The 13358-nt window shown below is 48.2% G+C and overlaps 1 protein-coding gene across 1 annotated transcript; it reads right to left on the bottom strand.

Annotated features, from left to right (window-relative positions):
• Positions 1–9741: 9741 nt before the first annotated feature.
• LOC144172385 (solute carrier family 22 member 7-like) lies at positions 9742–12859 on the bottom strand. The gene is made up of 2 exons (XM_077701134.1): positions 11713–12859; positions 9742–10493 (listed from the first exon to the last, which is right to left on the bottom strand). Exons 1-2 carry the CDS (start codon positions 12857–12859, stop codon positions 9742–9744), a joined length of 1899 nt encoding a protein of 632 aa, XP_077557260.1.
• Between the last annotated feature and the right edge of the window lie 499 nt (positions 12860–13358).

Below are 13358 nucleotides of genomic sequence, written 5' to 3' on the forward strand. Positions count from 1 at the left end.
CTACCGTCGTTAAGCTACCAAAGTGCGACAGTTTTCCTTACGTCCCCCCGTTAATGTATTTTCTTTTTATCTTTAACGTAACTATTATTTCTTCTAAGCTTAAACTACAAAAACCACCCAAACAACGTAGGCGCTAGTATATCTGCACGGCTACCATAGAAATTGCTATACTATATGCGAAGTATTAGTTCTTGTAGAAGCGTTAGTTTGGTGCAGTTTGCTCTTGCTGTTACGAACGAAACCGCGGACCCATAGCATAATTTTGAAGAGAAAAGTTTGTTATGTGACTGTTCCGTTAACCAAAGCGGTACCAAGTGGGCAGTTCTGCATATACACTCACATACTAGGACAATTCACTGCATAAATTACTGATGTGTTTATTAGACGTGACATTTTTCAAACCACATGCCCAGAGATATTTGTTCCCTCAACTGATTTATTGTAATACCATTAAATTCAATGAGGAGTGTTTTTCGTTTCGATGTTAGGAGGTCGAAATACTAGGTAGGCGGTCTTTTTTACGCATTATTCCTGCTTGTTTTTGCAACTACTATTTGGGCAACTGCTGTAACTATCGATTAACCATTGATTCAAGGTCAGTTCTGTAATAGGAAGAAAAGAAACGTTCGTATTATTAGCGTATATGAAAAGTTTGGGTGATTTTGGTATGTTCATATTATCCTTGGTATTGTAACGTGGCGGTAGATGACACGAACCATGTATCGATGTAGCCATGTATTTACATAATGGTGAAGAACTATTTACTTCAAGCCTTAACCGAGCCCGGCCTGGCTGCGCCACGCACACAGCTCTTCGTCGTCATCCTTGGTAGTGGGCCATTCGCGCAACGGGGATTGTCCCGTCCCGTTGCATCGCCTTCCCGGTAGATGACGATCGTCCCGGTCGACGCCGCGGCAAATGGGCGATATAAGGCGGATGAATGCTGGGATGAAAAATGCAGTGACGAATCACTTGCCGCCACGGATGACGATGACGGCGTTGGTGATGCGTGGCCCAGCAGCAGCAATGGCTTCAACCGCTGTGAAAAAAAGTTTCTCGAGCCACGTTGGATGGAAGGGTGGGAGAACACGTCTTCGGCTTGTCTGGGCACGGCTTGTTTTGTCTGGTCTTCATTCGGGTCTTTCGGGCTGGGGTACACGGGGCGGGGGACATTGTCTTGTTCTGGCCTCGACTGGGCTGGGGCGGCCCGGCGCGGCTTCGTTGTCCTTGACGTCTGCGTCCACGCCGATGCGATGCGATGCTGGGGCCAGGATGGTGATGACGAACCCGCCCACTCCACCAAATTTAACATGACGGCAGATGGCACGAACCATGTAGCGATGTAGCGAAGAAGCGATGTATTTACATAATGCCGAAGAACTATTTACATCAAGTCATAACCGAGCCCGGCATGGCTGCGCCGCGCGCACAGCTCTTCCTCGTCGTTATCCTTGGTGGTGGGCCAACTTGGATTGTTCCGTCCCGTGACAATATAAATTGGAAACAGCGAATAACCAAATTTATACTCTTGTTGCAACTACTAGTTGGTAGTGTTTGTAATAATGTCACCCCCCCCTCATTCTAGTAAACATTGAAAAAAAAAACGTCAACAGTCTGGACTGTAGGAACCGAACGTATAACTATGCCCGAGACTTGAAAACGGAAACCCATATTTATACACACACACACACACAGAACACACAGATATATATATATATATATATATATATATATATATATATGTATATCAAATAAACTTGCCGATAAGAGAGGCGCCATCGTAATCCTTAACAAAACCGACTATGTTGACGAGGCCACTAAGCATCTATCGGTATCGACGTTCTACAAAGCACTACCCAATGATCCCACTGAAGACTATAACCAAATTTTCAAAGATAAATAGCTGAACTTGTTACAACTAAAACAATAAATGAAACCATGGCTCGTTCCTGGATCCCTTTAAGCCCAGTAGCCGGTAAATTCTATCTTTGCCTAAAATTCACAAGGTGAACAACCCAGGGCGCCCATTTGTTTCTTGCATTGGCACTGCTACCGAAAACCTCTCGCGCTATGTCGATAATCTCATTTGCGACATTCCTCCCAGCTTTCCCTCCTTCATTAAGGATAGCAATGATTTTCTTTAAGACATCACAAAAATTGAAATTACTGATAACTGCCTCTTAGTCACCCTCGATGTTGTCTCCGTGTATACTAACATCCCTCATGAATATGGCATCACCGCTGTATCGCTTGCGTATAGCAGTCATCGTGCAACAAACCTATCGATTCTTCTACTCTCCAAACTTTCTTTAGGCTTATTCTTGAACTTACCAATTTGGAGTTTGACAGAGTTTATTACGTGCAAGTCAGCGGAACGTCAATGGAAACTCCAATCGGACCCAAGTACGCCAATATCTTCATTGCTCACCTCGAATCAAACTTTCTTGACACTCAAAGTTTAAAGCCACGGTACTATAAAATGTATATTGACGACATATTCATGATCTCGCAGCACGATGACGCGGAGCCCCTCACCTTCTTTGAGGCATTTACCGTAGCCCATCCTACTATTTCCCTTGCTCATTCCAATTCGGAACACAGTGTAAACTTTCTGGACATCACCGTTATTACTCCCCAAGGTCGGCTTCTAACTAAGCTGTATAGAAAACCAACAGACACGCGGCAGTATTTGCACTTCCAAAGTAGCCATGTCAGACACTGTAAGACAGCAATACCGTAGAGCCAAGCCCACCGCTTTAGGAGAATTCGCATGAACCAAGCCAACTTTACCTCAAACTGCCGAGAACTGAAGACCGCCCTTCTTAATAAGAAATTACCGGAACAACATATGGACGACGCTATTGTGCGAGCCAACCAACTATACCGTAACAAAATCTGTAAAAAAAAGCCCCGAACGTTAACCCGCAAACAAACTTAGTTCTAACCCACTCAGCCTCCGCTACAATAGTGTCAACCGTAATAAGAAAACATCACCATATCCCAATTCAGAGTGAACGCTTAAAAAGCATATTCCGCAAAGCACCCGCAAACAAACTTAGTTCTAACCCACTCAGCCTCCGCTCCAAGAGTATCAACCGTACTAAGAAAATATCACAATATCCTAATTCAAATTGAACGCTTAAAAAGCATATTCCCCGAACCACCACGCGTTGTGTACCGGCCTAATAGGAATTTAGGCGACTTTCTTACTAAGTCTCGTATCAGCCCACCGGAAACTACTGGTTACATGCCCTGTAATAAACCTCGATGTAATAAACCTGTAATAAACCCTGTACATTCCCTGTAATAAACCTGTATGACCACACATGACCACTGCACAGCGTGCCACCCGCGCGGCTTCAGACTACTACGTAAATATAAAGGGTAACTTAAACTTTGATTCCGGTAATGTGCACTGTTCTAGAGTGCACTGATGTGCACCTTCTAGAGTGCACTGTTTGTAGGCAGCAATATATCGGCCAAACTGAAACGCCCTTCCGAATACGATTCGATAATCACCGCTCTCATGCAAAAAGTTGCCCTATTTGCCGGCCAAACTGAAACGCCCTTCCGAATACGATTCGATAATCACCGCTCTCATGCAAAAAGTTGCCCTATTTGCCCCTGTCAAGACATGTGAACGGTCCTGGTAATGCATTTGAACATCTTAGAGCAAGAATTTTAGACTCCGCTTTCAAAACCCACCACGACCGCGAGGTTCGGGAATCTTAGCTCATTTATAAGTTTGGGTCAGTGACGCTTCGTATTAATGAAAGTTACGGAAAACTAACGTGCTTATCCCTCGATTAAAATTGGCGACTTCATAATTTTTATCCCAATCTTCATTAATCCTACCCTTGAGTTTCCCATGAGAATTCGCAGAAACTCCCCAAATACAGCAGCTTTATTAGCCTAATGCGAGTCAACAATGCGATTTGTCCTTGGGAAGGAGGCCGCGTTCTCCCACCACTTAGAAACGTTTAACCCTTTGTGATCTATAGACCCTACCTATTTCCTGTTGAGTTGCTAGCTCTTGTGCAATGCTCGTTTGTGTACTGCATCTATTCTGTCCATCCGCGGGAGGCACACCAAAAACACATTCTTCGTTCATGCCTGTATGGATCCCTCCGAACCAGCCTCCCCAACCCCTGAATACCTTATTGTATAATTTTCCCTTCCATTTGAAACCGCGATTGTCTAGGCTTCCGCACTGTCTCAACTTGCAGCCCATGTCAGGTACGTTGTCCCGTCGTGGAGCAACCTTAGCCCCGTTTATATTGACCCGACGAGGGCGCGTTGAGTCGAAATAAACAGGTTTTCTTAACTCGACACCCCCATCTATAAGCGGACGGGTTGGTTCGGAGAGCCGTAGCAGCGAGTCCAGTCGACCCGGAGGCAGGGGGTGGGTTGGCTCCTTCGTCGGGCTGAGTCGACGGGCCGCGGGGAGCAGAATACCGTATTTGCGCTGTTCTAACGCGCCCCCCATTGTAATGCGCGGGTACGTTCGCCAAGGAAAATAAAAAAATAACAATAATAATTTGACACTGACGTTACTGCGCAGATGAAAAAGACATGATACCACGTTCCTGGAAGAGGGAGATTTTATTTGGCGTATGCAGCTGTGGAAGCCAAAAATGATTGTGCTTCGTAATATTGCTCATCGAGCTCCTGCTGGAAATAAAGTGATACCGGGGAGCATTGAAGCTTCTGCGATTTCAATGTTTTGATCTTCATAATTCTAGGTGTTACGATGGTAATTGCGGAAGCACAAAAAAAATGTGTACCAGCTTACCAAGGTACGCGGCATGTCATTGACGAATTAGTGCGCCGAAATGCATTCCCGTGGCGTTGACGGATTGTTTTTATTGGATTGAGTTCGATTTTGGGGCGACTTCGTGTCCGCCGCATTGCAATGCCGCTGAACGCTTTAAAGCCTATTTCGGTTTTCAGCCCGATTATAACACGCACAGAAGTATTTAGGCTACCTTTTAGCAAAAGAGGGTGCACATCAGAATCATGAAAATGCGGTAACTATTTTTCCGGGAACCCCTCCGCTCTTCTCACCTCGGTTCTTTGAACGGGGTTCATATAAAGGCGGCAGGATCCGAGGTAGCTGATCCCGCCCAAACGTCGAGTCTGCTGTGATGAGCTCCCCCTTGGTGTTCTCAAATAGTTGCATTAATCTCTGTCAAGTTTTCAATGCTTCGTGCATAAATACCCTATAGTCTGCCTGGAGACGTGTACTATCCAGCAACTTTTCTGGAGCTGCCACCCCCTTAAGGTGTAGTTACCAAAACCAGATGAGGAAAGTTACAACAAAGTTCACTATTCAATGCTTTATTGAACTTAAAATTTTACAAGAAAAAATAACGCAAAGACGGCGATGTCTGACCATACTCTTGCGGTTAGGCATGTTCTGTGCAAGTTCAGCGAAATATTGCTGAGTTTTCAATTTTGTCGAGATCTGAGGAAAGAGTTATAATGTGGTCCTACCATTTTGGTTTCAAACTTTAATAAAGAACATACTTTTTTAGCTGACGCGTGCGCTGCCATTTTTCAGCCGAGTCCACACTGCCGGTTTTAAAGCTAAACGATAAAAATTCCCTCACACTTCCCCGAGAGGGAGAGTGTGTAAGTGTGAATGCACGGTTGTTGATTGCGCGATTACGTTGGATATCGTGATCTTAATGAGTAGTCGAGAGATTACACACACGCACACAACTACAAAGAAAGATATTTCACTCGTTGTTGCTGGTACCGTTGCCCGCTCCGCCATCATCGTTATCGAGATGCAGGACCAGTGACCGCTCTCGACGACGGCGCGCGCTCGACTAATACCCTACCGCGCCACGCGGCCGCTACACGAGCGCCCTCACGCGTCGGAATGCGGAGCGCCCGCTACGCGAGCGAGAGCTCTCCCGCCCGAAGTGGAGAGGAGGCGCCCAACACCCGCAGTCACTGAGCGGAGAGAAGAGGAGGAGAGTAGCGCCCGCCGTTCCGGCGAGGGCTACACGAGCGCCCTCACGCGTCGGAATACGGAGCGCCCGCTACGCGAGCGAGAGCTCTCCCGCCCGAAGTGGAGAGGAGGCGCCGAACACCCGCAGTCACTGAGCGGAGAGAGGAGGAGGCGAGTAGCGCGCGCCCATCTCCCCCCGTTGCTAGGGGAGACTAGGAGCGCGCGCACTCGCAGCTATTGCTATGCGGACGACGGCGGCGGACGATTCAGGCTCGCTTAAGAAGTGCATTCGCACTTAAAAGGTATCAGTGCATGAGAATGGGCGGCTCTGGAATGTATAGGGCGCACAGGAGTTTTGTAGTTTTTGTTAGAGACGCAGGAAATGGAAATTATGTTGGGAATCTCCTTGGTCCACCAGAAAACGGAGGATTGGGCACCTGTGCAGAGCCATCATGACCTTCGGGCATGGTGCGATGCCCGAAATAAGTCAGCAGTTTGTGTTCCGGAGTGCACCAAGAAAACATGCGTATTGGCACGGCCCCGCATACATAAAGGCCAAAGACTACCACGCTTCAGCACGAAGCGGACAGTAATGAAACACTTAAAGTATTTCCTTGGCTGACAGCGACCGTGATGTTCAAACTGAAGCATGGTTTCAGGCTAAGACATGATAGACTGGCTAAAGATTACAAACTTGTTTACGGTGATAATTCCTAAGTCTGTTAATTTCTGTTACTTAAGAAATGCTGACGATTATCGAAATGTGCTTCATGCAACATTTTAGAATGTCGCGTGTTACGTAGCCGTTGTGCATCCAGAAGAATCACATCAGCGCGCACCCGTATGTGTGTGTGTGGGGGGGGGGGGGGGAGAGAGAGAGGAGGAGGCTGGCGGAGGTGTGCTGGTGCTCTTGAGAGGGCCGGTTGTGTGTGGCCTGTTTATTTAATTAGGAAATTCTGCTGTCATGCGCGACCGATTGAGCCATCGGAGAACGATACTCCTGCGCCCACAGAACTTCAAAGAAGGTCAGGGAGAGTTCTAGGAAAATTGTACCAGAAAGGCAGGTTCGTTTCTTCGCCACCAGTACGAAGGTCCTTCACTTGCGCTGCGCACGCTGCTATGGTTTTAAAATTGGGTGTAGCAGTTGATGCACGCGTGAATATGAAACGCGGTAACAAACGTCCCGATAACGGCCACACCATGCGACAGCGGGTATACCTCACGTGGATTTCCATCCCAGTAAAGGCAAACTATTAAAACTAGCAGCCAGAAATAATATATTTTTCACTCTTCATGTACTAATACTAACGCTGTCTCGATACACTATGAATAACCCTCTCCAACTTCGTACATATTAAACTATTTAGGCGTTTACATGAGTTGAATTTACGTTTTCCCTCATTAAAAGTCACCTATCTGCTCCACCGTTGGCGCTATCGATGACGAATTCAAACGTAAATACTGCAGTCGAAATAAAACGAGATACAATTTTTTTAGTTCGCAGACACACGGTACTGTGACATCGTGTAAATATCAGGACGTGATTATGTAAATATCAAATAATTCATAATTGATTACACTGCACAACGTAAGGCACAATGAAACCTCCATCGCCAAAAGACATCAGTAATCATGCAAGGAATAATCAGTGGAAGAAAATGACTTACAATTCTTAACCTCTTTTGGGTGTTGGCACTTGGAAGATGAGCTTCTCGAAGCTTCTATTCTTGCGGCATATTCATGTTGTGTTTCAGGCCCGTGAATATACACTGCTAAGGGCAGCCGCCGTACAGGGAAAAAGCGGCCATGGACGCAATGGAGGGGCTTTATTTATGATCGAGGTCAAATATGGCTATCGGGTCTTTGTTACTTTTGCGATGCCGTCTGTCTGTGGCAAGGCTGGTGACCCTCGTGCATTCACGTTTAGGATAAAGTCCGGGACTAGCTCGACAAGCCGCAGCGCGCCTTTTTTGTCGACCCGCTGTTCTCCAGTTTCCTAGGTTAGGGAAAAATACCGCTGAACAGACTTGCCTAATCGCGGGGGTGAAAATAACTGTCCCAACATCGCCTTCGTAAGGCACAGTCAGAGCGCGCAATCTGAGCCCATACAGCAAAACCCTGTCGGGCTCGACAGAAACGTGAAAAAAGAAGAATGAAGGTGTGACGCGAGGAACAGGGGCATACTTCGCTGTGCGCATCATTGACAAAGGCCCTGTGCCCACGCACAACATTCATCCAGCTAAACTGTACGTTTTACTCATTATGTAGCCCCTTCGCATTCTTCAGTTACCTTGCAGGAGTATTGAATGTGTGCCCACGGCCGCTTGATATCCCCCTTTTTAGGATGTAGAGCGGCCGTGGTCAGCCACCACCGCTTGCAGGTTTTTCTACTTAACATACAAAGATCGTGTTTCTACTTAACATACAAAGATCGTGTTCATCGTACCAGTCTTCACCTATCAAAGGCCGGCGGTTACTCTTCTTTTTTCCGCCGCGAGTTTATGCGGACCGCTTTTTGCTTGCCCGGTCATACCGTGACGAGTCAATTTCCTCTGCTGAGAACGACACAGCCGGCCAATTATTCTCTGTGTTGCTACATGTCTCCCACAAAGGGACACAACGCATGCCTTTGGCGTCCCGTGCTCTGAGCTCACCCGAATGCGCCGTCGCTTTTGGGGCTGCACCCCTCCGCAATCATCCATCAGCGCTTGACACACTCCAGAGACTTCGTTTTGTGTAAGCACCCATGCGTAGGGCAGACATAGAGGCGTCAATACTCTAATAGCGGCACTTTCGAAGGATATGCAGCTTTGTTCACAGGCGACGTACCACGCATAACAGGCAGCACGGCGCTGGCCGGAAATATTTAGGCGGGGGGGGGGGGCGGAAGCCCGGTCAGCCCACCCCCTGGCTACGCCACTCATATATATTATAAGTAGAATCGGATACACAGCAATGCACGCCGCTGGGCATTTCTACTCCACTTTCCTTCTGTCTTTCAAAATTATTCATCTGTTTCAGTGACCTACCACATTCTCCCCTTTGCTTTCCGATGCATGCTTGCCTTTGCTCAACGACCCCCTCATTTCCCATTTTAATGCGCTATATATATATAAATATATATATATATATATTTATATATATATATATATATATATATATATATATATATATATATATATATATATATATATATATATATATATATATATATATATAATGGTTTGGAAATGAGGGGCTCGTTAGGAAATAGAGAAAGAAATGCCGACAGTCTACAACGCCAAAGAAGGCTTAGGGGAATGGTTAGGCTATTTTTTACCGTTAGTGACGTTACATTATTATTTTTTTATTAATTACGTGAGAAAGAAAGAAAGAAAAACACGCGCCCAGAGTGGGGACCGAACCCACCCCTTTTGATCGAAAGGCGTGGGTTCGGTTCTCCTACGCTTTTACAAGTAATTGCAGTTTGCTCTAAGTCGTGCGCTTTCGCACCGGACTGGACATATTCAAACGACATTCTTGACCCACTCCTTGCTTGGGCCACCGCTAGAAAGAGTTTTGCGCCACCACGACATTTTTCTATCAACAAGACGTGCAATGCTGGAGCAATAAATCTAGAAATGACGATATTCAAGAAAACATGTACTTCCGGCGTCCAGTGACAGAAATCATAAGTTCAGTGCCCATATACGACAAAATAAAGTTCAGAGCTGGGAAAAGCGCAGTCTTTATCTATCAAGGCCGCATGCCGCTTGACTCCAGCGAGTAGCGAGTAAGGGTACGCACTAGTCGTCCTCCGCCGCTAAGCCCATGCTGCCACAGTGCCTTCGTCCGCTGTCATTCGACGCGATACTCTTGGCTATTCCGCGCTTGGTGGGGCCGTGGACACCCTTGTGGCTGCGGGCCAACCTGAGCGGCGAGTGCAGCTTCCACTTGTCGGCCATCATGCCTCCCATGGTGTTGGCTGGCGGTAGCTTCGTCGTCTCTGGCAGGGAGACAGCCAGGAACGCGAGCAACATCAGGAGGAAGGCGACGGCGGAGAAGGCCACTCCCCGAAGCTCTGCAGAGGGCACGTCGTTGAGGAAGGGCCCCACTATGGCCCCCATCCGACCGCTGACGTAGCAGAGGCCCACCGCAGCGCCCCGCACCACCGTCGGGTAGAGCTCGGCCGAAAAGGCGAACAGCGTGGTCACGGTTAACTCGAACACCAGCAGCCAGAAGACGGTGACCCCCCAGTAGAGCGCATACGACCCGCGGTACACATGTACCACGGCTAGGCATCCGATGATGACGGATAGGGCCGCCATGCTGTAGGCTAAGGACAGCCGACGGCCAATGCGCCTCAGCACGTAGACGTTGAAAGGGAGCTCGATAATCCTCAGCGCCAGGAGGGAGGAGCGTGGCACCCAGCTTGTGCGCATAACTTCGCTTGTGTTGAGGCTGAAGAATATGGCAAATGTTATACACCAACAGCCGAAAATGACGGTGGACCGATTGCGCAAGCTCTGGTTCGTTAAGAGGTCGGAGACGTGAACATCTGCAAAAGGAAGTACGTCGTTGCTGTCAGTCAGCTCTCGTCCTGAGAAGAGGCGGTTACCTATAGACGCAGTTATAATAATAACGACGACTAAAACAAATCATTCGGGTGGAATGCTACTTAAGAAAAAGAATTAATTATCAGATTTAAATTTAAATACTCGGTTCCCGATGGAGAAGCGACAATCTTTGATTGCTTTTCCATTCCTTTCATGACACACTTTTGTCAAACGCACTTTTTACCCTCTTTCGTGGTCGCCCACGATGATTGTCCTGCTTGTAGCTACATCCTTCCTTCTCCTTCGTTTCCATCTCGGTCTCACCATTCAATTGTCCTGCTCTATCATCTCGTTCTCATCACGTTGCCATCGTCATTGAACCTCGTCTATGGTTGCAAGGCGGGCATACCCATTAGCTCACGGGCCAGTCGAGACGAAAGATTTTCTTGCAAGCCACCGTGCACAGCCACACCTTTGGGTGCCATAAAATTGGTATGGCAACAAGATTGCGGGAGTAAGTCAAGCAGCCAGTCAGTGTTCCGAACCCACGGCAAAATTAGTGCGGCACAACGCATGAGACACTCTAAATAACGATGTAGTCTGATGCCTCCAGCTAGCTGTACTTCCTCCATGCTAGTGAATTTTAGCTGCGAACTGCTGCATCGCGGACTCTGTCTTTGTTTCTCGCATTATAAAACTCGAAGCATGAAGACGTTCTGCCACGAATGTGGTACCCTGAGATAGGCCAGTCTGCTTTCTGTACTCCCGTCATATCGCGGCTGCTCTCGCATAATTTTTCGACCATAGACATTTGGGCGTATTACAGACAGAAAAACGCAAAAGACTTCTGAACAAAACCATTTATTTTTGGCGGTTTCCCGGTCGCCATTTTTTTGTATTTGTAATAATTTTGCTCATTAACCAAATCCCAATTTTTTTGAAAGGCCATCCGTGTTAATCAAACAGGTAAAATAATCTTTCCGGAAACCTCCTTTTCGACTTGAAGTATAAATAAGCTGCTGTATTTTTGTTGTATCAATCACAGAGACGACGCCCAACAAACCTATCTTGAGCGAAGCCTATCCACCCTATGGCTTCAGAACATGTGCAAAGCTGGAATTAGGTGATATGGTAAGGCTTGCTAGTAAATCAACGTACTACCCTTTTTCAACAGCAACCATCCATTAGTAAGTCATTTGCCAGAGAAAGAGCGGGACGCACCTTGATTCGACAGAATGGCATCGAAACTTCTCCCTCGCCCGTGTTCGAGCTGCTGCTGCTGCCTCTTTATCTCATCCCGGAGCGCAGCGAGGCGAGCCTTGAAGGCGTCCTGGTCGACCTTGTTGACGCGCGCCGCCCACATCAAGACGCGCTCGCCTTGACTCACCCGCGCGGTTGCCAGGAGCCAGCAAGGTGACTCCTCCATCAGGTACACCGCTAAGACTAGGGCACTCGCGGGGACCATGTACACGATCTGCGCCATCTGCCAGTCGCGGATGAAGGCCATGACGAGCTCGCGATATATTGCAGACGCAACGCCAGCCGCGGATACGGAAACAGCGCAGAACAGTGCGCGGTGGTCGATGTCGGTGACCTCGAAGAGCAGCAAAGTCGACGTGACGATCGTGCTCGAGGCCGCCGTAGACAGGACAAAGCGGAGGACTGCGAAGGCCAGTATGCTGTGGGCGAACGCGGTACCGATGCCGGTCAGAATGAGGAGAAAGATCATAATGCAGAGGACCGGCCGGCGGCCGATATGGTCCGCCAATACCCCCGCACCGGCACCACCCAGCACGCCTCCAGCCATGTATACCGCCGACAACAAGGACAGGATCCGACGCCGGCCACACACGAGGTCCCAGGCAGCGACTATTGAACGCTCTCTAGCGCTTGGCTCGTAGTCCCAGCCGGCGTCGCAGGGTACCACGGTGCGATTATCGGCTCCCAGGTCCTCCGGCACGGGCAAAGGGGGTTCGTGGCGAAAGCAGTGGCTGCGCCGATCATCTGTGCCGTCTGCGGCGGGAATGCTCGCGTTCTTCCAGGTCTCCAGAGGCAAGTGTGTGTAGGCCGCCGGCGGCATACACCAATGGTCGACGGGACGCGCAAAGTCACTGGAAGCCAAGGCGTGCACACGGGATGTGAAGACGGCCAACATCGTGCACAACAAAACCAGCCTCTGGAAACGACCTTGGCCAAATATTAGAATTTGTTCCAGTGGCGACGTCTTGCCCGCGAGGGTTGAACTCTTGGGCGGTACTCCTGGGGTCAACGGGGACGTCGGGGACATGATTGAGGAGACTGGTAAGTTGGGATCTTGGGCCTGCACTCCTTCTGGGGACGTCGGGGACATGGTGGAGGACGCAGGCATGTTCGAAAGCATCTGCCTTCCTTGTTCGCCCTTCGGCGTGTGGCTGAGGGCAGAAGATTTGGGCGGAGCAGCCGCGACAACAGACAGCAAAGGCTTGGTAGGGTCTTCTTCGAACGTGAGCGGCTGCGGGAGCGTATGACTAGTCGGGTGACGATGTTCATGACGAGGATGATGAGGACGACAAAGAAGACAACTACAACGACGATGACACCCTTCGCTGAATAAACTAAATCACGGCCTTATAATGTTGCGACCTTCTAAAACGGGTATTCTTGGCCAGCACGCCGCGTATCTATGTGCTCCTATCTGTCCTTACAAAGAAACCAACCCAAACATGCAAACTCAATCATTGGTTCGTTCAGAGAGGGTGCTTTGTGCACGTAATAAATTTCATGAATCGTCAAAGATGAAAAAGTTGAAATGACCGGCGGAAAGGTGCAATATATCCTCTGAAAGATTCAACGGTGCAAAATGAAAGAATACAATAAAATAAACTAGA

This window comes from Haemaphysalis longicornis, unplaced genomic scaffold (genome assembly GCF_048455015.1).
Source record: "Haemaphysalis longicornis isolate Haplotype H1 unplaced genomic scaffold, Haemaphysalis longicornis Haplotype H1 scaffold_20, whole genome shotgun sequence".
Lineage (NCBI taxonomy): Eukaryota > Metazoa > Arthropoda > Arachnida > Ixodida > Ixodidae > Haemaphysalis > Haemaphysalis longicornis.

Coding starts and splice junctions, on each gene's coding strand:
- LOC144172385 (XM_077701134.1), bottom strand. CDS start 12,859: ATGCCTGCGTCCTCCACCATGTCCCCGACGTCCCCAGAAGGAGTGCAG. Junction 10,494..11,712: donor TGCCATTCTGTCGAATCAAG/GTGCGTCCCGCT, acceptor TTCCTTTTGCAG/ATGTTCACGTCTCCGACCTC.